Source organism: Petaurus breviceps, unplaced genomic scaffold (assembly GCF_028583685.1).
Source record: "Petaurus breviceps papuanus isolate PSGF00001 unplaced genomic scaffold, PetGlider_PUasm1.0 90760, whole genome shotgun sequence".
Lineage (NCBI taxonomy): Eukaryota > Metazoa > Chordata > Mammalia > Diprotodontia > Petauridae > Petaurus > Petaurus breviceps.
Genome location: NW_027187338.1, coordinates 7,475,465 through 7,503,033, shown reverse-complemented (window position 1 = coordinate 7,503,033; position 27,569 = coordinate 7,475,465). Strand labels below are relative to the sequence as shown.

The window sequence follows — 27,569 nt, the reverse complement described above, 5'->3', positions numbered from 1 at the left end:
CACTAATGAAACAGTCCTTACCTTCAAATAGTTTAGGTTGGGGGGAGGGGCACGGGAAGAGACAGGTTTTTTTGCACTTTATTTTTCTTGCTTTTCTACCCCCACCCCACCCCCTCATGGAAATGCTTTGTATGACTTCCTGTGTATAATGGGAAGATACTTCTTGCCTTTCCAAAGGGTGGGGGAGATGGGAGGGAGAGATTTTGGAACTGAAAATAAAAATTTAAAAAAAAAGAGAAAGTGATGAGGAGGGAAAGCATTCTAGGAATGGGGTTGACAGCTGTGGAAGAAAAAGAATACTGACACCAGACTATGTGGTTTAGGTTCAAGTCAGTCAGTAACAACTTAATTTAACCTTAATATATAACATTAATTTAATCTAAGACATTTCTAGCTTGGGAAGAAATGTCCAGACTGGCATAGTTTTCCATGCCATCTGCTGTGACTCTCTGCTCATGAAGACTTCAGATAAAGAGGAATTTATATCTCAAAATGCAGTCTGGGTTAACATTCCAGAATTAAGCAACTAAGTCTCACTCTCCCTTTCTTTTCTGACCACTCCCTTCCCTCCATCAGAGTTAAGCCTAGAGAAATCTTCCCAACCATTTTTTATCTTAATCCTTTGCCCATGGTGAGAGCAGGTGGACCAATGCTAGCCCTCTGGTGAAGAGTTGAGGCCCTAAATTTGTCTATAATCAAATCACTTTTGACCAGAAAGGGGGTGTGGGGAGGGAAGAAAAAGGTAGGATTGTAAAGAAGGTAAATTTGATTTATTTTCTAAGAAAAATCCTGTTGTTCTTTTGTCTCATCCTAACATCCTCCTTTCTTTTTTTTTTTTCAAGAGGCTATGAAGTTTAGTGACTTGCCCAGGTTCACCCAACTTGTAAGAGTCTAAGGTCATATTTAAACTCAGGTCCTCCTGACTCAAGTGCTCACTGTGCCACACAGCTGCCCCAATGTAGCAGCAAGCACCCCAAGCATCCTCAGGGTTTGCTGCCAACACTGGTTCTTGGATCTGCTTTGATAAAAGGAAAGCAACTCAAAATGGGTTAACAAGCTTACTTTAATAAGTCAGACATATATCGTTTACCTTGTTCAGGGGAAAAAGGTCAGTACCCCGAACTTCAAAGTATACAGGCAGAATTATCAAGAAAGAAACAGATCAAGAGACAGCTTTCCAAACTGTCCAGCCATTACATCCATACCAACTCAACATCTGGGTTTCAACATCTGGGTTTTTCAAGGGGGGGGGGGCTCTGGACAACCGGCTTCCCAGAATCCATATCAAATCACAGAACACTTCTCAAAGTGAGCCCCAAAACAAAGCTACACATCAAGGTTTATGTAGCATTCTCCTGGCTCAGAGAATGTAACAACCTTTTGGACCCACTGGCCAATCAAAAAGTATCTACTGAAAAACAAGCCTCCCACCCCAGGCTCCAGGTGCACTTTAGCCTAGGGGCAGGGAAGATCTTTAAAATTTACATTCCCATTACACCCAAGCATCCTCCTTTCCAAAAGAGCATTTGAGAGAAATTATTTCTCAATATTTCTAGATAAACTCAGAAGGCGATTTTCACTGTTTCCACACAGTTTAGGCAAAGGCATGAAGGCGGGAAATGAGATATTATGTTCAGGGAACAGAAAGAAGGTCAGTTTGCATGGAACAGAATACATGAAGTAAAGTAATTTGAAATCAATCTAGAAAGATATGTTGGAGTCAGATGACGACAGATTTGAAATAAATGTCAGAGGAAATTAGCTTTATCCTAGAGGATAAAGGGGGGAGTCATTGATTCTTTTTGAGGAGGTGAGTGATGTGATCAAACTTCTGCTTTAAGAGTGTCAGTTGGGCAGATGTGGAGAAATGGATTGAAGAATGGAAAAAAACTGGAGGTAGGAATATTAATTAGGAGACTATGACCAGAGTCCAGATAAAAGGTACTGAGGGTCTGAATTAGGGTGAGAGCCATCCATATGGATGGAGAGAAGGTGATACTAAAGATGTTGCATTTGGGGTGGGCTAAACGAAAGAGAAGGGAAGAAAACTCTGTATTCTATTGTAACTGAAATCTATCCGTAACAATTTATTAATATCTGGGAGTTTCTGCTTGGATTCGAGATCCAGACATGGGGGCAAAAAAGGGAAGGAGGGTGCATCCTGAGGATAGAGAGTTTTATTTTCTTTTTTCTCCGTATCCTTGGAGTGTTTGGCTTCATACAGGAATAGGAAGCTTCAGAGAGCCTGAGTCCAGGCATGGGTAAAGGAAAACCTTGACCCCAACTTGACAGCAGGCTCTCAAAGTTTCTTATCTGCCTATGGTATTTTGATGCAGAGCAGAACTGCCTTTGTGCTGGAAATGAGAGGCTACAAAAGGCACCAAATTACAACATTTCTCTTTCCTCCCACACGACTTTCTGGTGGAGTGGAGAAAGAAGTTCTATGGGCTCCCAGGTGGGGAGAAGGGCCTCAGGCTCCCTCCCTCCCTCCTCCTTCCACTCCCTACCCCCAACAGCTGACTCTCAACACCTGGCACCTCCTTTTCTTTCATTTCTTTGGTTTGTTTTGTAGATGGATAAGAACCTGAGACTGTGGTCTGTGGTAGAGAGTCAGTCCCTGGACTCTATGGGGGAGGTCCAGCACCTGGGCGGGGTCTGCAAGGTGAGCTGTGGAGGCTGGAAAAGATCCAGCTCCAGAAGCAACAGTGGCTAGACCTACCCCTGAGATGTCAAGGCCCGGGCTGCTATTCAGTTTGTAGGGGAGGAATGTTTGTGGCCATCAATGGACATTTGAGTCCATCCCCTTCTGGACTGCTCTGGTTGGGGGGGGGGGACTTTATGTTATTCGAGGCTCACTTTTTGTTTCCAGTAAACATCCCTTTGTTAAAGTGAATTCAAGTTAACTGGTTATCAATTATATTGGGGAGATGACTGAATTGTCATTCAAGATGTAGAGTGAATTGAAATTCAAGTCAAGTCAATAAGCATTTATTAAGAGCTTAATTAGTGCCACATCTGGTGTTATACTGGGGGCTGGAAGACAAGCAAAAGAAAGTTCCTGCCCTCAAGCAGTTTACTTTTTAGTGGGAGAGGACCGCCAAAAGTTTGGGGAAGGGAAGGGGAGGGCATTAGGGGTATGACTTGGTGAAATCCTCAGAGTTAAGAAAAGCTGCCCCAGCCCTTCCTTGAAATCAAGGAACTCACCAGTGGGAGAAGGGGACAGTGGGAAATGAGGAAGAAAGAAGGGGCAGTAAGGTGCCATCATCCAGTGAGCCCCAGACTAACAGCACTAATACCTATTAGCACTGGGCCAGGCACATGATGCGTTCTTAATCAATGTTAATTGATAGCATTTATATGACATTTTTAAGGTTTACAAAGTGCTTTACAACATTATTTCATTTGATCCTCACAACAATGCTGGAAGGTTGGTGTTTTGATTATACCCATTATACAGGTGAAGAAACTGAGATACACAGGTTAAGGTTAAGTGACTTGTCCAGGGTCACAGAGTCACAGAGTCTTTGTATCTGAGACTGGATTTGAACTCATCTTCATGACTCTGGGTTCCTGTACTTGATCTAATCACAGGATAAATAACATTGAGGAGAAAACTGGCCTAGTGATATTGGTGGATATGATACCGGCTGAGAAATCAGTTCAACATTAGGACAATCACCTCACTCAGCCCTTCAGAGTGACCCCTAGAACCTTGAGGGCAAGATGTAGGGACTTTGAGGACCAATGCCAATGCATCAAAGGCTTGCCAGAGCAGCTTCAGAGCCTAGGCTACTTTTAACAAAATTTTCTTTATTTGTAATTCTGAAATGAACAAATACCAAATAAAATTAACATTCCCATATACAAAAATAAACCAGAAAGAGAGTTGTTATTATTGGGGACTCCTTAATTTGGCCCTTCCCTTCTCATTCCCAAATGTTTCACAAGCTTTCATTAAATGCCCAGTATGTGCAAGGCACTATAGGAGGCTCTAGGGTTATGAGGAAAATGACACAATTCCTTCCCTCAGGGAGCTTACATTCTTTAAGATGGAACTTAATGGGGGAGGGGGAGGAAAGATCCAGACAAAAGCCTTTGGGAAAATATGGAGGCCAGAAGAGAACTCTTTCAAGCAATGGGAGATTGGGAAAGATTTGCCAAAAGAGGAGAAAGGAGAAGTGTTCTAAAAGACAGAGAGGAAAAGGGAGTGCGTTCCCACGATGGGAACAGCTCTCCCAAATGCACGGAAGCACCAGAGAACACATCAAACTTGGGGAAGGGCTAGTGATCCAGTTGGGTCAGTTCACAGTAAATGAAGCCAGAAGCATGGGGAGGGGCTTGAATGACAGACCCCGCCCAAGGAGTTTATGTTTTACCCTAGGCTTTCCCTGGAGAGCCTCCCATTTTGAAGCAGAGGGGTTAGTGACAGGGTTAGTGCCATGGCTTAGGAAGATTATTTTGGCTGCTATATGCCCAAATGGCCTGGGGACAGGAGAGACTGAGGAGCAGGAAATCACCAGATGGGAAAGATGAGGGTCTGAGGGAGAGAGAGTGGAGACAATAGGCACGACAAGTAGCTGAGGTAACATGGCACCCAGACTGCATAGAGCAACTGATCACAAATGGGAAATGCAGGGGGAGGAAGAGGATTATTTTAGTAGATTCATAACATATTAGTATGACAATACTTTTGACCTTGAAGAGCCTCTGAAAGGGAATCAGGTGACTCCACCCAGGGTGCGTTGAGAACTGTTGGTATAATGGAGCCCTGGATTTGGAGTAAGGAGATACCATTCAACTGGCTGACTGGCTTTAAGCAAGTCCCTTTATACCTCTAGGTTTCAGTTTCCTCATCTGCAAAATGGGAGGGTTGGACTTAGCTTTTTTCTTGCCCCTCCCCCCCAGGAAGGTTAAATGACTTGCCCAAGGTCACACAGCTAGTAAGTATTAAGTATCTGAGGTCATATTTGAACTCAGGTCCTCCTGACTCCAGGCTGATGCTCTATTCATGCACCACCTAGCTGCCCCAGGACTTGACTTTTCATCCATTTCCCTTCCACCTCAAAATCTCAGGGATGATTCCCTAAGATTGTTGAGAGAAAAGTCCTTTGTAAACCTTAAAAGTTTACAGAAATAGCTTTTTTTAATGAAAAGTAAACACATTGAGGATACTCACTGGATTTCTTTTTGTAGCCCGAGTAAGATAGCACTTTTCATTGTTCAGACTTTTGAAGTCTCTGTTATGTCAACCAACTAACAAGTATTTATTAAACACACAAGGGCCCTGTGCTAGGCAGGGGATATCAGCACAAAAGATGAAACAATCCCTACTCAATCCTTAGATGAATTGAATAGGGGAGAAAAATATGAATATATTTTTAAATTTCTCAGCATTTACCATAAAGGTAATCATATATATGTATTTACATACATAAATCATACGATTATATATATATATATTCATTTGATTCTTACAACTATCCTGGAAGGTTGGTGTTTTGATATCTCCATTGTACAGATGAAGAAACTGAGATGCACAGGTTAAGTGACCTGTCCAGGGCCACAGAGCTAAGTGTCTGAGATTGGATCTCCTGGCTGCTCCACCTTTGGCTCTGGCCATTCTCTCAGGCCTGTCCACCACGCCCAGAACCCTTTGATGTTCTCACTACTGACTTCCCTGGCTCCCTTTAAGTCCCACCTAAACTCCTGCCGTCCCCAGGAGGGCCTTTCTTTGTATCTCCTATGCCGCCTACACAGTGTTTGTAAACTTCTTGACTTAGTGCAGTGCCTGGCATACAGCAGGTGATTAATAAATGCTTGTTGCTAACTGAATACTTGATCTTCACGGGGCTGAAGGCCAGTGAGGCCAGGACAGGGTGGGGGAGGGGCCTCCCTCCACAAGCACAGATTCAATCTGTGCTGCGCCTTGGGGAAGGTTTGGGGCACTGGGAGGTGCTTTGTGAGTGGTGGGACTCGAACCCAGATCCTCGACACCCCAGCACCCTCTTGGTACGGTAAAGGGCAGGGTCAACTCCATCTTTGGGGCAGCGGGCAGAACTGTTGGGACTTCATAAATCAACATTAACAGGCTGGTTTGTTTGCCGCAGTGGTTACACAGGAGGTGCTCAATGTCAGTCCCACGAGCAGGCACAACCGTGGGCGCTTAATAAATGAATGTGGACGGTTTTTTATGGCAGGGACTTTCAGGAGACGTTCATAATCAACGCCCATCCCAAGCAGGGTATCCAACCGTAGCCTTCCCAACGGTCTTCCAACGGCCCTTCCCCGCCCCCCGAACTTAGTTCCCGCGCAGCGGCAGCCGGCGACTCTGGGGAGGGTGGGGGTGGGGTAGGGGTGGGGGAGGGGGAGGAGCGGCGGCGAGCGCGCGGGTCCTCCGGGGCTGGGGGGCGCTCTGGCCCGCCGCGCGCGTCTCTCGTTGCCTCGCCGGCTCTCGCGCTCGCTCTCGCGCGCTCTCCCGCTCCCTCTCCCAGCCGCACGCGCCGCCAGGACTGCGTTGCGTTGCGCTGCGCCGCGCTGCGCCGCGCCGCGCTGGGCTGGGCCGGGGCGGGCCGGACGGCGCCGCCCGGGGCGCGCCGTGCCCTTTGACCGGCGGCGCTCCCGGGGCGGGGGTATAAATGGGGCGCGGCGGCCTCGCGGCTGTCTCTGTCTCTCCGCTCCTGCCCCCTGGCTCGGCCCTCCGCCGCCCCCCCCCCCCCCCCCCTCCCCCAAAAAAGAAAAAAAAACAAAAAAAATAACCCCTCCAAGTGAAAGCAGCAGAACCGACGCGGACGCGCGGAGAGACCGCTACCGCCGGATCGGGGGCTTGGCTTGAGAGCTTCGGTGCCGAGAGAGGAGACCTTTGCCCCGCTCCGCCCACCCGGCCGCGTGTCCGGCCCCTGCGTGTGGCTTCCGTCCTTCCGCGCTCGGGTACCGCGTGTCTGCCCCCCGCCCCCGCGTGTCGCCTGTCCTCTGCTGTCTGTTCGTGCCCGGCCCTCACGTGTGCGTCCCTCGCGTGTTCCTCCTCCGTTCCGGCCAGGCCCCCACGTGGCCGGCCCCGGCACCCCGCTTTCCTCCTCCGCCCGTGGCCCCCACGTGTCCTTGAGCCGTGTGCCGGCCCCTTTCCTCCGCGCCTTGCCCACGTCCGCGGGCCGTCGCTCTCTCCCACGTGGCTTCTCCCCCGCGTGCCGCCGCCGCGGTTTCTGCTCCCGGCTCGGCCTCCGCTCCCCTCCCGCGGGGAAGGCGACAGCTGCCACCGCCCGCCTGCGGGGCGTTCTCGGGCTGAGGCGTGCCCCCCAAGCCGGGCCGGCTCGTCCTCGCAGAGAAGGGCCTTCGAAGGAGGGGGCACCGGCTAGGCTGCGCCGCGGGCTCCGGCCCCATCTTGAGCTCGTCTGGGCGGCCCGTGCCCCCACCCCCCCCCCCGGGACATGCGACTGTGACCCCCGGGACGACGTCCCCGCCGCCCTCCGTGCTCGGCCCAGACTTTCTCCTGCCCCTCGTCTGCCGCCGAATTTTGGCCTCGGCCAAAATTTAAAAGTCTTGTCTTTATTTCTCCTTGCCTGGCTCCCAGAAAGAGTTCCTCCTGGCGGGGCTCGGGGTGTTGGGAGGTGGGGAGATGAACACTGCTGCTAGCAGTTACCCCATGGCCTCCCTGTACGTGGGGGACCTGCACTCGGATGTCACCGAAGCCATGCTGTATGAGAAGTTCAGCCCGGCCGGACCCGTGCTCTCCATCCGGGTCTGCAGGGACATGATCACCAGGCGCTCCCTGGGCTATGCCTACGTCAACTTCCAGCAGCCGGCGGATGGTGAGTATGGCACGGCCCCCTCGCCTCCCCGGGCACCCCGTGCCCAGCGGCCACGCCGGCTCTTTAAAGGCTGCTGTATCTTTCTCGAGCCTTTTTCCTTAAGGGTTCACGTTTTATTTCATGCATTTTATAGTTTGCAAAACAACATTTCCTTTAAACAGCCCCAGGTAGGTAATGTAAGTAATACTAAAGTTAATGAGGCTAAGAGATTATGTGACTTGACCAGTGGCCACCCAGCCAGAATTGGCACTCACATCACAGGCTTCTGACTCCCAGCTCCTTGAACTGTGCCGAGGTGCTTCCCCCAAAGCCACCTAAGCGATATAGAGCAATTCATTCCCTAACAGGTAGGTGGCTTTAGTGATAACTCCAGTCTTAAGACCTGGGGTGTTTCATCCCAGCCTGAACACTTGATAACTGCTCCCTTGATTGAGTCTGAGCCCCAATTTCTTCATCTGTAAAATGGAGATTATGTGTAGTGTCTGCTGTTTTTACCCCAGTGGTGGAATGAGTGGGATAAGCATTTATGTAGCTAAGTAAGCACTTTAAAAATAACTTATTTGATCTTCGCTGTAACCCTTCATGGTATTGGTCAAGTGGCGATTCTTCTGTGGTCCCACTCCGTTCTAGAGGATTTACCATATGGAAATAGCCTTAGTTCTGAGACTCAGTGGGCCATGTACAAGGACAGGTCTGGAATAGGAGCAAATATGTGTTTCTGACCCATCTGCCACGCTTGAACAAAACTGAACTATTCCATGATGACCTAAAACCCAAGAGCATTTAAAGTATTAAGTACTCAATAGTTTTGAGTGGCTGATTATTAGCTAACCAAAGAAGTAAGTAGAAGGTGCGGCCATTTTGCTGATTAAAATTTCCCATCTGCATCTTTTTGTGTGTTTGCACACACACCCCTTCCCCTCCACCAGGGCACATGTGTAGCCAATTGAACACAATTAGCAGCTTATACCTTGTCTTGGACACAGTAACAGGAAAACTCAGACAGGGAAGTAACCTGTTAGCTGGTACTTAACATCTTTTGCCTCTTTATTTCTTAACCTGGTCAGGCAAAAGGGCAGTCCACAGGTCAGCTTTTCAGAAAGAGTGCCTCATACAGTGTCTTCCTGAACCACAACACTGGTTTTGTCTGCTCAGTGGGCGTCTAGAGGAATTCATACTGGAACATCATTTAGAGAGGACAGAAGCATAATGGTAGCAGTGCTGGGTGCAGGTCCTAGCCTAGCCACTCACTAGCTTAACCTCCAGGCCTCCGTTTGGGATTAGAGTGTATATGAAAGTATTTAGTAGCCATAGAGAATTTATTATAAATTCTAGCTTTGATGACCTAGTTCTTAACATTGTAAAAGTTCTGTTAGCAGTAATACAAAACCAAATTATTTGAGCAACTGTTTTAAAACTTGAGGCGAGGAGAATAAATTCATATCAGCCTCTGGCAACAAGAAAACATACTCCCAAATTCTCAGTTACTGATATCCCTGGTTAGCTAATTGGGAGCCTGAGGCCCAGAGAATGTTACTTATTCAAGGTCAGAGTAAGACAGTGGAAATGGAACCCAGCCTTTTGCCTTCTCATTTAGGACTAATCAGTACTGAGATGCAGCCTTTTTTCAAACACAGTGTGATTTTGAACCCAACCAGTACAAACACAAAAGATTAGGGGAAGTAGTGCTAAGAGGCTAAACATGGCCTTTTTAGGGGAAATAATGCTCCCTTTGGTACATGTGTTAGCTGCAGACTGCCTGTCACCTTTGAACAAAAGTACTGTTCAGTTGCAGATAACATAAGCTATTGGTTTGTGTCTTTGCCAAGGCATACTTGAGCAGGTCCTCTCCCTGCTATAAATAAATGCTGCCCACTTTGACTGAGTTGTCTTTAAAAGTGCCTTCTTGAAACTTGGTTTTTCAAAGTTTTTGATTCATATCATTGAAATGAAATCCCTTGGTGCAATTGTGTTAGTTGCCCACATTATATTAGGGATTGTATTACTAAATATTAGGTTCAGGACTATTTCTTGGCCCTCCTGCACATATTTTTATTCTCATTTTTCTATTTGTCCCTAGACTCACTATAGCATAAATGGAACACTTAGAGTTTTGCATCCATTGGATAGAGAATGTAACTTTGCTTAGCAGATGTCAGTAATTTTGAGGAAAGGATAAGTTTATATAATTTGGGCCCTGTATTTATATTCAGAGCGGAATTGATAGATACAAATTTTAAAACAAAATAAATTTTTTCCCCTTGTTTTTAATATGTGTTTGGAAATAAGTATAGTCTGTTCTGAATTTAGTAGCATTTGTGGGCCATGGCATTGGAGTGAGTGGTGAATTCAGCACTTTTGGGGCCACAGCACTAATTTTAAATTTGGAAGTATACCCACTGATTTAGGGGCTTTGAGAACTGTGCTTTTCTGCTGCATTTTTTGGTGAAGGAAACTAAACCAAAATAAGATGATTTTGGTTTCTGATCCCTTTGATGGTTTCTCTAATTGGAAATTTTCAAACTATCTGAAATACACTTGATACTCTGAAGATGCACTGATTGAATGGGGACAGTGTGGAATCTAATTTGAACTAGTACTGAAGAGAGCTATGGGCTGTCAGATCAAAGTCAAAATGAACTCTTCTTTGCCCAGGAAAACTCTTATTAGCCAGAGTGCCTAGAGAATAGGGAGAGTCATCTTGCTAATGATAGTGCAAGCTTGTGTTTATGCTCCCTTTTGACTGTGCCCTTTACTAGTCTCCTTCTGAAAGACTGAGAAGTGACTTCCTCCAGTCTCTAGTTCATCAGGGCTCTGCTCTCCAGTACCTTTACCAAGCCTCTTCTCCCTGAGAAACCAAAAATATACAGAGTGAACATGATGGAATTTTCCTCCAGTCTTACTGGCTCAGATGTTCTCATTGTCCAGGACTGAATGTAGAAAATTAGGCATTTAGGCTTAGCCTTCGGTATCCAGTCCAGCATCAGCCCTAGATGTGTGTGTATGTGTGTGTTTGTCTTCACCCCCCACTTTTAAGTGAGAAAAACCCTAATTGGATTTTGTTGCCCCGATCCTTTTAGATGCGCTTTAGGAGAGTTCCCTAAATCATTTTTAGCAGGGTGCCCTCTGATTTCATTGGTATTAGGGAGCTTCCAGAGGATGAAACTCAACTGGTGCAGTTCAGTACCTCTGCAGCTTTTAGAAGATGAAGCTGCCTAGGAGTTGAGTGAGAAGTGAAGCAACCTGAACAGGACCACACCAGCTGGCCTGGGTTACATCGGTGGGAGGCTCCACATCCTGCCACACCGCTTCAGTGTTCTGCATGCCTGAGATAGTCTTCAAAATAAGGAGTTGTGTAGCCCTCAGTTTTCCAAGAAAGAAAAAAATGAGGGATATTGGGAAGTGGAAGGAAGATGTAAAATCTCTGAGAGGATCCTCTGGAAAGCTGAACAGGCTTGAGCTGTAAGATTGTGAACTGTTTTACATACTTTCTAACTGGATCCTTCGGAAGATCTGTGAGCTAGGTGCATTCTGTAGATGAGGAAATTGAGATTGGAGGCAGTTGTGAGTGGCTCAGGGTCACAGCTAGTGAGGCAGGATTCACACTCATAACTAGCATATTCTCAGGGAATGAGCATGAGCCTGAAAGAGGCCTCAGGAATTTGAGGGGAACCTGAAGCACCTTTCATTTTTCACAACGTGGAGATAGAAGGAACCTCCAGAGTATCTCATCTGACTTCATTTATAAAAGGGGAAGCAGGGTTATCACCCAGGATCCTCTGACTAGGCCTCTTTCAATTTTCTTGTCTTAATTTGTTGCTATTTGTCTGATAGAAAAGCAGGCCATCCAATGAGACTTGTGAAGGGCCTTTATGGGAAGATGGACAATAAGATTACCAAGGACATTTTTGAACAGGAGTGTTTTTGTGTCCTGGACCCTCTTGGCAGTCTGAAGCCTAGGGATCCCTTCTTAGAATTAAGAACCCTTCACCCTATAATGGTCATGGCATTCCAAAACATACTGGCTTAATGGCCATGTTTCTATGTAGTTACTTTCATTTTCACTTAGTCCTTTCTTGGTCCTCCTCTCCTTTTCCTAGCTGAACGTGCCCTGGATACCATGAACTTTGATGTAATTAAAGGCAAACCCATCCGTATCATGTGGTCTCAGCGGGATCCCTCATTGAGAAAATCAGGAGTTGGGAATGTTTTCATTAAAAACCTGGATAAATCCATAGACAACAAGGCACTTTATGATACCTTTTCAGCATTTGGAAACATATTGTCCTGCAAGGTAAGTAGTGATTATTCCCAAGGCAAAATTGAAGTTTAATTTTTATAAAAAGTAGGGGTGGTAGGGCAGTGTAATAAAATTTAAGTTTCTCAAAAGACTAGAAGAACACTACTCTTTAATTTCCCAAGTCTCTCTTTGAGGAAACAGTGTCCTAGTGAAAAAGAGACCTGCACCTGGGAGTCAGAAGACCTGGTCTGGGGGCGGCCAGGTAGCACAGCAAGTAAGAGCACCAGCTCCAGTGTTGAGAAGACCTGGAGATCGAATCCCGGGCTCAGACACTTAGCACCCACCCAGAAACACCTGGCTGTGTAACCTTGAGCAAGTTACTTAACCCCAATTGCTTAGGGGCGGCCAGGTGGCTCAGCGAGTAAGAGTACCGGCTCCAGTGTTGGGACGACCTGGAGATCGAATCCTGGGCTCAGACACTCAGCACCACACCCAGAAATAACTGGCCGTGTAACCTTGAGCAAGTTACTTAACCCAGATTGCTTAAAAATATTTAAAAAAAAAAAAAAGAAGACGACGACGACCTGGTCTGCTGTCTTCGGGCAGACTGAGAGTAGTGGTGATGACATTGGCAGTTAGATGGATCCAAGGAAGGAAAGATTAAGTACTAAAGATAGAAGTATTGGCCTTAACCGTAGAGCCCTTTTGCATCTGCTTGGATCCTGCAGGCCTCAAGCTTACCTCAGAAAATTTCTCTCCCCTCACAGCTTGGGGCTTCTCCGTAATCTGTTTACTTTTGGTCCTTCAGTTTTATTGTTTTTATTTAGAATTTAACAAATGCCTAATAAAGGAGCATCTCTTTCTCTCTGAATTCTCTGAGAATCATGACCTCGGAGTCCTTCAGTTTTCTCTCCATCCCCACATCAGCTGCCAAGCTTTCCTTTTGGATATCTGACCCTGCCTCCCCTCACCCCACAGATACCATCCTACCTTGGGCATCTCAGATCCCCCTGTAGAGTGGCTTTCTGGCTTTGCCCTGCCTCTGACATCTCCCTTCCAACCATTCCTTCACATGACTTCTCAGATAATTTTATATAGCCCTGGGATAGTCCACTCTTTACATTGAGGCCTTCCAAGGCTCCTTATTGACTCTTGAATAAGATACAATGTAGCTGGACTATAAGTCCAGCCTTATCTTAATCCAGTCAACTACAAACATCTTTGCTTTTGTACAGCACTCACATAGGCTGAAATGCTGCCTCTTCCCCACACTCCTAGTCCTTTCATGGCATATTTCCATTATCACCTTCATGTCACTTCTATCCCTGAATCCTTAAATTGTAAACCCTTAAAGGGCCACAGATATCTTTGTATTAAGGACTTAATGTTAGTTGAATAAAGGCTGTAATTTATTTGGTGCCTGTATTTTTTAGGTGGTGTGTGATGAGAATGGTTCTAAAGGCTACGCATTTGTGCACTTTGAGACCCAGGATGCTGCAGATAGGGCCATCGAGAAGATGAACGGCATGCTTCTCAACGACCGCAAAGTGTGAGTGTCACAGCCAGAAGCAACAACCATCGCATGAACCGTGGTGCATCTCAGTATTAACAGGGACACACAAGGCTACTGTTGCTCTCGGCCCAAGCCGTGGCTTCCTACCTCTCCACTACAGGGCTGGTGAGTCTCCCTGCCCAAGGCGGGCTCCCTGCCCAAGCCTTAGCCTGCTACCTCTCCCTTACAGGGATCAGTGGGCCTCTCCTCTCCTGAAAATGAGAGGATGGCGAGATGAGGGCCCTGAGCTCACTCTGAATTGGGTTTATGTCGATGTCTCAGACCCATTTTGGTCACTTTTAAATACACACTAGTGTGCATTTAAAACAGATTCTTGTTTCTAATGAAAATGGTAACGCCTTTTTCTGTAAGTCCAGGCTGTTTCCACAACATGGCTCTTGGCCTTTTTATTGTAAGAAGAATTTTGGCCTAGTTGCAATGAATCCTTTTTAACTGAAACATCACAAATCAAATGTGTTCACCAGTCCCTGTATGGTAGGAGTTGGGTCTTCTAAGCAAAGACCTTGTTTGGAGTGGTCATTTTAGGGCGGAGACGTTCTGGTAAAAGCAAAGGGGTGAGGAGGAAGGGGCAGGCACTTCACTGATGCTTATATCAAGTGCAAGGGAAAGGTCCGAACTGGGACTGTAACAAATAGAACATCCATGTCATCTCACACACACCTGGTTGGGCAGAGAGGGTGGGGAAGACAAATGGTCTGAGAACTGGCATACATATCTGAGGGGCAAAGCACCCTCCTACCCCAAATGATTGTTTTGCACACATTTAAGAAGTGTAAAAGCGAACATTTTTTTAAAGTGTAGTGGTAACAATGTTGGCCCCTGGCATTGTGGTGTAGTAGGATAAGCTAATTATTATTAATAGTTAGGTCCGTACCATCAGACAATTCACTTTCCTTTTGTGGACCTCGGTGTATACATATCATACATACATAATCATACAACTCGGTGTATGATTCATCTATGAAAATGAGAATGCTGTCTGGGGTTCCTAAAGATTTCCATTCTGTGCTCAGGTGCCATTACTGTCTTGAGATGAGGGGGTATTGATGGGTAGTGGGTAGGAGGGAGTGTGGATAGATGGTGCTGGCCCATGGAACCAAAGGTTTGTGGTGCAGTAACAGATGGTCCAGTTGTGATCCGTTGGTGACTTCTCTGAGCCTGGCTGTGTACCCTTGTGCTGTAAAGGTTGGTGGGACACTGAGGCTTGCCACTGTCATTGTGTGACTTGTCTGCCAGCGCAGACTGATAGATACCTGGCAGTGGCCCACTGAATTGAGCTCTTGCCACTGGCAGAATGATTGCCTTTTTCACTTTCCAGGTTTGTTGGTAGATTCAAGTCAAGGAAAGAACGGGAAGCAGAACTGGGTGCCAAAGCTAAGGAATTCACCAACGTTTATATCAAAAACTTTGGAGATGACATGGATGATGAAAGACTGAAGGAACTTTTCAGCAAATATGGTAAGTCTGTGATTGGAGTGTAGAGGTCTGTGTTTGATTCCATGCAGGGCTTGTCTGCAATGAGGAGGCTGACCAGACTCTTTGTTTTTCCTTTGTGCTTTTTTTTTTATTACAAACTTAAGCATAACAAACTCATACTCAAATTAAGAAATGAAATCAAACATGAATCCATTTTAACAAAGTTAGATCAAAACAGAAAGCCTTGTCTCATATCCCTTTCTCGCTTTCCTGTGTAGTTGTAGTTGGTGTGATTTTTATCCTGACTAGTTATGCTCATCTTGCCCTTACCCCCTCATAGAAGTCTTTCCCTTCTCCTTGTAGTCACTTATTTCCTACGGTCCCATAATCACTATTCCTTTATGTGTTATATTATGCTGGATTATCCTGGCACATCGAATGTTTCCAGTTTTTTGCTCTTTGTCCTTTTTCTTTTTCATGGTATTTAAAGTCTCAGCAATGGGATTATTAGGTCCAAGAATATGTTAACCGGTCTTTAACCTTAATACCATGGGTGAAAGGTGTGGGCAGTTAAATATTTATTTGTATTTCTATTATTAGAAAGTGAGTATCTGTCTCTTCGTGTGGTTGTTTAAAAAAAATCTGTGTTCCCACCTATAAAAACTCTTTGATTAAAGGAGCCTTCTTCATGAATGCTTGGTGTTGAGTTTGTTTATTGCTTTCATAGATTGCTTTGATAATGATTCTTCTTACCTTAACACAGGTAAAACTCTGAGTGTCAAAGTGATGACTGACTCTAGTGGAAAATCCAAAGGCTTTGGTTTTGTGAGTTTTGAGAAACATGAGGATGCCAATAAGGTGAGCTCACATGCAGGGGCCTCTTAGGGACTAGAAGTGGAAGGGATTGTGCAAAAAGACCTTTTAAAGAAAGGTTTAAAAAAGGGGGGGAGTTAAGAGACTAAATAATGGTTAGCGTTTTGTGATAGCTGTCTAAATAGGGCAGCTCCCTGCCCTCATGGAGCTCACTGGTGTACGGGGTGAGACAAAAGAACAGTGATTGAAGGTGAGTAGTGCATTCTAATAAGGGGCCAGAACAAAGGATCGAGGTTTAGAGGGAAATCTTCCTGTTGGATAATGGTCAGTTTGTCTACAGTATCATAGAAAAGCTATTACTTCTGGTCTTGGCTCCATGAATATTGGAAATAAATTCTTAAGAGAACTTTTTTATAGCGAGTACTTCTCAAACCAGTTGTGTGGGTTATACCCAAAGCAGTGATCGTAGAATAGATAAATAGTTGAATTTGTCTTAGGATAACTTAACTCAGAACTTAACTTTTCTTACCCAGGCAGTTGAAGAAATGAATGGAAAAGACATCAATGGGAAAATGGTATTTGTAGGCCGGGCACAGAAAAAAGTTGAACGCCAGGCTGAATTAAAACGGAAATTTGAACAGCTAAAACAGGAGAGAATTAGCCGCTACCAGGTGAGATAGGATTGGATTGGCACGTTCCGGGTAGTGACTTCCATTTCAAAAAACAAACCACTTGATGGGGTGATGGAGACTGATAATAACCTAGCATGTTAGGTGCTGTTTTCCAGTTGACTGGAGGTGCGCTTAGATAATATGCAGTTAGTGCATAGTTTATTTAACATGAGGGTATTTTGCTTTTTGATGTTTTCATTTACCTATTAAACATTTGCTAAGTAACCCACTGCCAGATGGGCACTGTTCCAGGTGTTGAGAATACAGAAAGGCAAAAGACAGTCCCTGCCCTTGAGGCACTTAAATTCTAATGGGGGAGACCACATGGACAAACAAGCTGTAGACAGGAAGAGGCAAGGCACCTGCATGCAGGTGGTTGGGGAAGGTGACATTTTAGATGGGTCTTCCTGGAAGAGAGGGTTCCAAGCATGGGGGGCAGCCAGAGAGAAGTCACTACATATATGGTTTTGGTTGTTAATTTTTTTTTCAACTGGTCAGGATATACAAATTTTTACATCTTTAAATTATTTAATTTTTTTTTGCTATTTTTTTTTGTCTTTATTAATTTGTTTACTTTTAATTTACAAGATTCAGTTCCACAGTTCCTTGAGTTACAGATTTTCTCCCCCTCCTCCTCCCCCCTCCATGGCAGCATGCAATCAAGTATAGGATCTCTAAGTACTTTCACATTAGACATTAGTCAGGTTGTAATGAAGGATTGTAATTGATGGAATGAACACTGGGAAAGATGAAACAAAACCAAATAAGAAAAGAGCTGGTAGTTTGCTTCAATCTGCATTCAAACGAATTCTTTATTTTTGATGATTCAGTAATTGTGTTAAAGTTGTACAGTATATGCAGCCATTCTGCAGTTGTTGGGCAAGTAATTTGTTTACAGCTTTTTACCATTACAAATAATACTATTGTACATATATGTCTGTCTTTGAAGTCCTATCCTCCTCTTCCCCACCCCACCCTCCACATATACCTTGGAACCTTTTCTTGACAAGAGAGTTCCTTTTGAGAGAGTGGTTAGGACTTTACACCTCAAAGGGAAGCTTATAACTTGAATCTGTAAGTCTGGTGATAATAAATGTAATAATAGTTTAGCCCTTGATAGTATCCCTTTTTGTGGTACAGATTGCAAGCTATCCAAATTGTTTCCTTTAGGGGGTGAATCTTTATATTAAGAACCTGGATGACACCATTGATGATGAAAAATTAAGGAAGGAATTTTCTCCTTTTGGATCAATTACCAGTGCCAAGGTAGGTTTTTTGTTTCTCTTGTTTTAAATCAAGGAGGCTAAATAGGTGTCTTTGTGGAAGGTAGGAACCTCAGGAAGGACATTCTATTTAGCCCAACCCAAAAGAGTTGAAACATGCCTGGGGGTGGGGGGAGGGCCCTTTCCAGTTCTAGAGCAGCCTTCTGAAAGGCAACTTGCAAGGAATTCCTCCTTTTAATGCTTAGCACTTACCTCAACTGCTTGCCCACTGGGAATAGAACTAAGACCATTGAGTGGAAAAGTTATGGAAAGTGAGGTTTTGGCTTCATACTTATAAGATATAAACAAGGGAAGTCTGGGTTCTACATCTTAGAAACCACTTCCTTGAGTTGTAGTTAAAATTGATTTTTGTTTTTTAGTTTACAACATTCACTTTTGTAAGATTTTGAGTTCTCCCTCAATTGTCTCCCCGCCCTCTCCTTTCCCCTTCCCAAGACAGCATGCAATATGATATAGGCTATACATGTATAATCATAAGCATAATTCCACATTAGTCATGTTGTGATAGAAGAATCAGAACAAAAGGGGAAAACCATGAGACAAAAAGAAAATATGCTTCAGTCTGCATTCAGGCTCTGGATGTTGACAACATTTTCCATCTTGAGTCTTTTGGAATTGACTTGGATCATTGCATTGCTAAGAAGAGCTAAGTCTATCAAAGTCAGTCATCAAACAGTGTTACTGTATACAATATTCTCCTGGTTCTGCTCTCTTCACTCAACATTAGTTCATGCAAGTCTTTTCCAGGTTTTTCAGAAGCCAGCCTACTCACCATTTCTGATGGAACAATAATATTCCATTACATTCATATACTACAACTTGTTCAGCCATTCCCTAATTGGTGAGCATCCCCTCAGTTTCCAATTCTTTGCCTCCACAAAAAAAGATGCTATAGATATTTTTTGTACATGTGGGTCTTTTTCCCATTTTTATAATTTTTTGGGATACAGACCTAGTAGTGCTGTTGGCTAGGCCAGAGGATATGCAGTTGTATAACTCTTTGGGCATTGTTCCAAATTACACTCCAGAATTTTGGATCAGTTCACAACTCCATCATCGATACATTAGTGTTCCAATTTTCCCACATCTTCTTTAACATTGATCATTTTGTCATGTTGTCCAACCTGATAGGTATGCAGGTACCTCAGAGTTGTTTTAATTTGCGGTTTTTCTAATCATTTATGATTGCTTTTCAAATTACTCTTAACAAAGAAGAATCTTAAGTTTGTGATACATAGAAAGACATTTGCAAGGAAAGGTGGTTTTGATTTGATTTTTGGAAATGATTCAATATCTTTGGCTTCATAAACCCTAAAAAAAAAATTTGAGTGGTCATGTATCTTCTATTTATGTATATTAGTTTTTGGTCAAGATTGAGGGAGCCCTAGAAAAAGACCTTAGTGCTCATCTACTTCTATCAACTCTCTAGAGGACTATTCCGCTCCATTGTGTGAAACGGAGGCATTTCATCTGCTTCTCCAGCTAAGGACCCTTATTTAGTTAGCAGCAGCAGTTACTTAGTACTCTAAATGAAATAGAGCTCATCTTCGGGAGAGGTGTGGTGACAGGAGAGATCCCCCATTTCAGCCAGTCCTTGCTCCTCAACCCCTATCTCTTTGGCCAATGGCATCTCCCAGTAGGAAGATTGGTCTCATGGCTTGGGTTTGGTCTGTACGTGCCGTAGCCCAATTGCCCTGTATGGATATCAATTTGTAAGAAGTGCCTAGTGCCAGAAAAAGAAGGGGAACAAGCCCCCTTGGGATTCCAGTGAGAGTGATGGTTGCACCCTACCATACTCCCTCCTTCCCTTAGTGGCCATATCCCAGAAGCATCAGTGGTCTGGCATGAAGAGCTGCACCTGCATCTTTCCCATTCTCGGCTGCTTTGTGCCCGTCTGGGGACAGGTGGTGCTACAGTACCAGCAGAGGAAATCCAGACAGGTTACCTTCTGTTTATTTTGGGGCTTGTCTCTACAACTCTGCCACACTTGGGACCCTTATTCATAGAAGTGCCGCCACCTGTCAGTATCATGCAGGCCTGGGGGAGGTGGAAAGTGAGACCCATCTGGCACCCTGCTCTTCTCTTTCCTGTATATGGAAATGCACACAAAGGAAGGTGTCATTGCAAATTGTATTCATGTGTTTCAAGCAAAAATCTCTCTGTAAAGTCCCTTGGATTTGGAGTTCAGATCTGGGTTCAAATTTGAACTTACTTTTTGGAAAGTCTCAAGTGAAAGAGGTGTCAGGGTATGTACAGGGTGCAGAAAACAGACCTATTTGTGACAGAGATAGAACTTGGAGGCATTTTGCTTTGTGGTAGAACGGAGCCACCACCTTGTAGATGTAGTAAGCAAAGGAGCAGAGGAGACAGTGCTGGCCAGTGGGGGTGCGAGAGTTGGAATCTGATTAGCAACCTAGATTTGAACTTGGAAATACAGCAGAGTTCCAAATTCATTAGGAGTTTTAGTCTGGGCTCTAGGAACTTGTTTTTATCTATTTGGATCATTGTATTTCTGTGTAATGCCTTTTCTTAAGTGTATAAATTTAAAAGCACTTTGGGAAGGGGTTCACTAGTCTTCACTAGACTGTTAATAGTCTAGTGACAAAAAGTCTGGATTGAGGGAATTTACAGAAGTAGTTCTGTCCTCATTTCCTTACCCCTTTTCTTGGTCTAGCAGCCCTTGGCATCAAGGACAAGAAAGAACTCGAGTTCATTTACCATGTTCTATACAGAGTTTTAATCCATAATTCCTTTATTACACTTTGTTGGACAAATGTTTGTGCTGTTCATCTCTTTATTCGCGAATATGGAATCTGCCCTTGCTGGCAGGTTGGCCATAAGAGGTGAAAGTCGGAGTTGTAGATTGTTTTTGCAATTTGCTTCCATGGTGGATTCACAGTTTTGCTTTGGAGCTATAAACTAACCCCTCAGATTGGGAATCCGGCAAACTGGAGCTTTTCCTTTTGTTTACACATCTCTACCCATCCCTCTTCCACTTGACACAATTTCAAACTGAAAGTGTTTTTTCTGGATGTGTCAGGCCTTTAGTGAGATGAAAAAATTCACCTCTCTCCTATCAGGTCAGGTAGGACCAGGCAGTAGGATACTATGATAGGATTCTCCACCTGCACATATAAGGGAAAGTAGAGAGAGAACATTACTGATATCCAGGACTACTCCTCTAATAGTAGGCACATTTTGCTAATGTGTACTTGGAGGGAAGCATCTTGTTTTCTAATATGGTATAAATTCTAAAGGACTTGGCTTAATGGCCCCAGTCACTTCTGGGCATTATTACAGATAAAACTTGGGTCTTAGGTTTTTCTGTTCTGCTGACATCTCACCTTCATTTTAGGTGATGCTTGAGGATGGGCGGAGTAAAGGGTTTGGCTTTGTCTGCTTCTCTTCGCCTGATGAGGCCACCAAAGCAGTGACAGAAATGAATGGGCGCATTGTGGGCTCCAAACCCTTGTACGTTGCACTTGCACAAAGGAAAGAAGAGAGAAAAGCCCATCTGACCAATCAATATATGCAGCGTATTGCAGGAATGAGAGCCCTCCCTGCCAACACGATCATTAACCAGTTTCAGCCAACTCCTGGGGGGTACTTCATGCCAGCAGTGCCCCAGGTATGTGTAGACCTGGCTTATAAAGGAGGAGGCTTATAAAGGAGACCTGGCTTTATAATTAAGGAGGCTTTCTAGAAGGGGGTTGGAGGCCAGGATGGAGGATCTAGAGCTTTAGAAAGAACGTGGCTAATGCCATAAGACCATGCCACCAGAGAGGGCCAAGGCTATTATTAACTGATGAGATTTGGTAGATCCAGAGACATACTGTTGGTCAGTGGGAAGCCTGTGCCGTGACTTGCCAGCTTTTGGTCAAGCGCAGTTCTCTTGGGGTGATATTCGAAAAGAAGGAGATGGGGAAAATTCCCATGTTCTCGAGGAGTGATTTGTACATACAGCATAGGTGTATGGTAATACAATTCTATAGGCCACAATAATGCTAGTAAATGTTTGACTTGTGAGATAGGACAGATGTGCCAGCTGTACAGACCTGGCACAGGAGCTCCAGAAAGCATAGGGACATTTTTGCTGATGTAAAAGAATTGCAGGGTATCTCTGCTGTAGCCTTTGAGAAAAGGATGGAGCTAAAAGAAGCATAATAGGTAGCAATGATTTAGGAATAAATGCATTCTATAAAAGGTAGTTGTATTTTTTTTTTTAATCAGGCTCAGAATAGACCTCCTTATTACGCTCCCAATCAGATAGCCCAGATGAGACCTAATCCACGATGGCAGCAAGGTGGAAGACCTCAAGGTAAGCTGAGGGATCGGCCGCATTCGTCGCCATGGAGGGGCAGAGAAGGTGGGCTTTTATTGCTGTGTGGTCAGGAACACTCCCGTCAGCCCAGCTGGTGTTTCTGATGGTTGGTGTTCCTCTTGCAGCCTCCACAGGTTCTGTATTATCTGAGGCTGGGCTGTTTGTTCTTTTAGCATGTGGTCCCTTTATTCCAGATTGATAGCTTCATGTGCCAAGAATGAAGCCAATTTGGCAGCTACTGAGTTGAAAAACCTGTCTTTTTTTTTTGCCTAGGTTTGTTTATTCATAATCACTTCAGTAACTTGAATCCACAGATAGAAGGAATCAGAAAATTGCAAGTAAATACAGATAATAACTACAAATTTCTGTTCACAAAGGTCGTAGTGCAGGAACATTAATAGAAGCATGATTCTGGGATTATGACCAAATTGTTTTAAAATACAGGTGTAAAATTACGTCTAAAGAAAATGAAAGGTGAAATGTACCAGAGAGATGACAGCTGCAGGATTCAAGTAATGAGCAATAAGAGCTCAAGAAACTGGACCTGGGCAGAGAATGGACAGTTTTTTTTTACATTTCAGTGAAAACACATTGACTAGATGAATAAGGGTTCATGTTGAGATGCCATATGTAAATGTATCCAGTGTGGATTCCTGTATGTAAGTGGTGTGTGGATAGCATCAAGTGAGGGAGGAGATGTTACCAGCTGGGATTGAGGGAGGGACCAGAAGGATTTAAAGATGATTCCTTTTCCCCCAGTACCCACACAGCTTCAGTTTTTTGATTGTTTTGGAATTCTTCTTAATGCTTGATGCTGCTTTTCTTCCCATTAGGCTTCCAAGGAGTGCCAAATACCATTCGCCAGTCTGGGCCACGCCCAGCTCTCCGCCACCTAACTCCCGCCAGTAATGCCCAGGCTTCTCGAGGTCTCCCTACGACACCTCAGCGAGTGGGTAAGTAAATAGAAGTCATCAAGGAGAATGCTTGCTGGATATAGACATCAGGTCAGGGCAGGCATCAGTGGTTCCATCCCCATTAAGATTTTGAGAAATCAAGCGATTTAGTTTACTTTATACATGTGAGGTCATGTGAATTTCCATGCATGTTGCAAAAGAAAACACAAAATAAGAAAATACATTGAAAAAATAAACTTGAGTCTGCCCTTTGTTCATCCATTCTCTCTCTAGTGGTGGAGAGCATATTTCATCATGGGTTCTTAGGAATTGTCATGGATCACTGTCTTTCACAATATTACAGTTACTGTGTGTGGTGTCAAATTTTCTCATCTTATAAATGGGAGGACCAGATGTCCCTTCTGGCTCTAGGTCTGAGCCCAGAAGTTTGAATCCCACCCCTGCTATATCCACTGTAGGGCCTCCATACATTAAAAGAATGAAAGGCACACATGGCCTTTAGGTTTGGGTCCCTTCTAGTCCTAGATCCATGGTCCTGCGTTGTTTAGGCTTAGATTTTTCTGTTAAATTTCTTTAAGAAAAAATTAGCTATATAAAAATAACAACAATATTTTGTTTTCTAGCACCTTTGTCAGAAGCACTTTGGTATTCATTGTCTCTTTGATCTTTTAGATCTGTGTTTGGTAATAGTGGGAAATACATGGGATTTGAAGTCACAACCTAGTCTTAAAAATCCCTGGTAGGCTATACAATGTGGGTGAAACTTGTGCTTCTCTTCCCCCTCCCCCCATTGATGGAGGAGGGATGAAATCATGCACTCTAAGGGCTCAAGACCTATTTCAGCTTAGCTGCTCAGACCCCTGCTTTGGTAGGGACCAGTACTGAGCTGGGCTTTTCTGAAATGGAGCCTAGTACCGTATATGAGGCTAAATAAGTTTAGACCCCAAATTGGGAGAGTGATTTTAAAGGGGTCGTTTTCTTTTTTGGTTATGAGGGTAGCAGAGATCCTTGAGTGTTTTCTATGAATCAGTCGGTGTGGCCCTGCTCAGCACAGGGTTGTTGGCAGCTCAGCTACCTTTCATGCTGGTATTGAGTTTCTTGGTTCTTTGCTGAAACCTTTTTTTTTTTTTTTTTTTGGTGCTTTCTTTTTAGGGGTGCCCACTGCTGTGCAGAATTTATCTCCTAGGCCTTCTGTAGCTACCCCTGCACCTAGAGCTGTTCCTCCTTACAAATATGCTGCAAATGTCCGAAGCCCCCATCCAGCTATCCAGCCTTTGCAGGTAATAGGGAAATCTGTGCTGAAATTAGCCTGGAGGGGTTTTTACTGCATGTTGAAAGGGTGCCTCACTCTGCTAGTGAAGTAAAAAGGGCCCCAGAGCAGGAACTGAATCTTGGTCTTTGGCATAATAATTGCAGTATCTACTCTTGGTTGCACCTTTGGATCATTCCTCATTTGCAGTATTCCAGGTGCTGTGCTGAACCTCTTAACTCTTCTAACCCACAGACACCTCAGCCAGCAGTCCATGTGCAAGGCCAGGAGCCCCTGACAGCTTCCATGCTGGCCGCTGCTCCTCCCCAGGAACAGAAGCAGATGCTGGGTGAGTGAACCATGCATTGCTTTGGGTGGGCCTCTCTGCAGAGCCTCCCTCTGGAGGAACCAAGCCCAGAAAGGGGTCTTTACAGGGAGCCAGGCTGACCTAAGCTTGTGTTAAATTTATTTTTTAGGAGAGCGTTTGTTCCCATTGATTCAAACCATGCACAATAATTTAGCAGGGAAGATTACAGGTATGCTGCTAGAGATAGATAATTCAGAACTGCTGCACATGCTGGAGTCTCCAGAATCCCTTCGGTCAAAGGTAAGGCTGCTTGGTTTAATGGAAGGGCATTTTTAGAATTAGCAAAGGGAAGCTTGTTTGCTTTCTGCATAATGAAAACTAGCCTGGTTTAATGGAAGAAGACCCAAGTGTGAATTATTGCCCTGCTGCTACTCTGAATACTTTGGGCTCCATTTTTTCATCTGTGAAATGAAGTGGTTGGAAAAAGTTCTTTAAGATGTGGAATCTTGTCTAGTGAACGTAGAGTAGCTTCATACTGGACCGTGTATGTACGGTATGGCAGGAGGAGAGAACACAGCATCCTGGGGGGAAGGGCCTCACTTCTCTGTCACTCGTGGCATTTTCAACACTTGGGGCATTTTTGTGCTCTGTGTCTGCTCTATAAATAGTGGGAGGGGAAACTGGGGTTAAGACAAACCCTTCCCAATGTGCCTCCATCCCACCTTTCTTTATAACTTCATCTCACATTGACCTCTCAGCCAATTTAACATCTCAACCTGCCTTTATGCTTTTGCATAGCACGTACTCGGGGGTTGTCATGACCCCCGCCTCTCCAATGAGGAATGAAGGAACCCTCCCTCCTTCCAAGGCTCACTTCAGGAAATACCTCCCACAGTTGTGGTTCTCTCCCTCCTCACATTAGGTTATTTACTTAATTTCATGTTAAGTTCCTTGAGGAGTAGTGGAACTATATATATATTTTTCAGTTTGTATCTTTAATTGACCTCATAGTGTCCTGTACATAATAGGTACTTCTTTTAAAAATATGCTGAATAGCATTAATTGAATTTAATGATCTAGCTTTGAATGATTGTATCTGGGCCTCTAAGCCTGAGCTGAGACATGTGCCATGTTTAATGGGGACACTTGTAGGGATTATGGAAAGGGCTTCTAGGGCAGGGATTGGTGGTTGTGCCTCTGTGCCCTGCACATGGAACACTTAATTAAATGTGCTTGTTCAATGAATGAATAATTGATAACCTGGTCCAGGTGGAAGAAGCAGTTGCAGTATTACAAGCCCATCATGCCAAGAAGGAAGCTGCTCAGAAGGTGGCCGTGGTTGCTGCTACCTCTTAGACCAGAAAAACTGGTAAATAGATTTCTGCAATTTAAGTTATAAAGTGTTTTGAATCCTGTTGGTCCCCAGTTAGGGAAATCCAAGCAGTCTCCCCTCATATCCCTTGCTAACCTGAAGGCTCTTAGATATAGGTGAGTAGGTTGGAAGTATGTGGGCTTTTTTTGTTGTTGTTTTTTTGAGACCATAAGGGGAAGGAGGTAGGTGAAGACAATTGTTGCTAAGACCAAAACTGATTTAAGAGGTGGCTGCTGTATAAATAGCTCAGCCAGCTCCCTGTACCAGGTAATGCAGTGGGAGGGCAGTTCTGGTTTTTGGAGCTGAAAGACCTGGCCTTGAATCCTCAATGGTAAAATTTGTGAGTAATTATAAGGACAGGTACTGGACTTTGGACAACTCTTCCGCTCTGGACTTCAGTTTCCCTAATTTGTCAGAGAAGCAGGGTGGATTTGGGGACTTTAAGTTGTACTTTTCTAAATCCTATGATTTTACAAATCCCTTGTGGGATTCATTAAAACCAGCTGAGCTAACTCAATAAATCCAGTCTCCATTGCCTATCTCATTGGGCATGCTCTTCTGACTTGGGTTTGTCTAGAATATTTTTTGATACTAGTAAGGAAATAAGTTTTGCATGTAAACTGAATTGTGTCTGAGGAACCCTCTTTCTTTGCAGGATACTCTGAAGTTAAGTAGTCCCTTCATTAGATGTTCATTCATTCAACATGTGGAGACCTCAGACTGAACAATAGATGGCAGAAGAAGCTGCTGCCATTCTGGATGTTTTTTCTTTGGGAAAAATCAATTTGAAAGGTCAATTCTTAAAAACCTAAGATGTTTTTTCAGTGGTCAAAATTTGCAGGTTTCTTGTGTGTTGCCTGGACCCTGTTACCCTTTAATTTAATTTTATTTAATTTTTCTCTTCTTAAAAAAAGCTTTTCTGACTATTTTTGTTTTGGTTTTATCGGGAATTGGTTTTATTTGAAGTATCCAATTTACAGCGTCTGGAAAAGTGTTTCTCAATAAAGAAGTAAAACCTTCATAAATTGCCTCTTTATTTTTTATTCCCGTATTTTCAAACTCGACTGGAGTTTATTTTGTTTCTGTCAAAAATAAGTCCAAGTTTTCACTGGAAGGAGTCTTAGGGACACGTATAAGTCAGAATGGAATTGCACAGATAGTTTGTTATTCCTTGTTTGTTTTGGTTTTTGGTTTTTCTTAGGTAATGAGGGGGACTGTTTGGGGCTGTCATTAAATTGACATGTTAAAATATGATCTGTCACACTTTAACTGTCACATTAGAACCTGCAGCTTTTCATAAATAGGAGCTGTTTATATTGGCTTCATTTGTGTACGATGAAGTCTCCCAAGCCAAGACACAGCTTAAATGCTTGCATGGGAAACTTCAAAGGACATTTCAGGGGGCAGAAGGAAGGTTGATACTGCTTTTGAATCATTCAGTTTTCATACATAATCCATTCTAAAAGGGTCATTACAGAAGAGCAGCCTGGTGCCCATCTGGAAGATCCTGTTCTCAAAGTTGGTGTCACTCAGTATCTGTGACCATGTTAGTTTAGCCTGTCTGCCTCATCTATAAAACGAGGATGCTAGCTGCTGTGTTTGAGT

General features: G+C 44.1%; 1 protein-coding gene and 1 non-coding gene across 2 annotated transcripts; both read left to right on the top strand.

Annotated features, from left to right (window-relative positions):
• The first annotated feature begins 7,444 nt into the window (after nt 1-7,444).
• Nucleotides 7,445-26,989, top strand: PABPC4 (poly(A) binding protein cytoplasmic 4). The gene is made up of 15 exons (XM_069068013.1): nt 7,445-7,805; nt 11,906-12,099; nt 13,479-13,594; nt 14,937-15,076; nt 15,798-15,892; nt 16,381-16,518; nt 17,689-17,784; nt 21,157-21,429; nt 22,032-22,119; nt 22,956-23,075; nt 24,189-24,316; nt 24,541-24,634; nt 24,762-24,892; nt 25,862-25,961; nt 26,620-26,989. The coding sequence occupies exons 1-14, from the start codon at nt 7,613-7,615 to the stop codon at nt 25,946-25,948; spliced, it is 1,893 nt and encodes a 630-aa protein (XP_068924114.1). The 5' UTR covers nt 7,445-7,612; the 3' UTR covers nt 25,949-25,961; nt 26,620-26,989.
• LOC138146382 (small nucleolar RNA SNORA55) lies at nt 19,656-19,790 on the top strand. Its single transcript, XR_011164470.1, has one exon. It is a non-coding gene; the product is annotated as a small nucleolar RNA SNORA55 (small nucleolar RNA).
• Nucleotides 26,990-27,569: the final 580 nt, after the last annotated feature.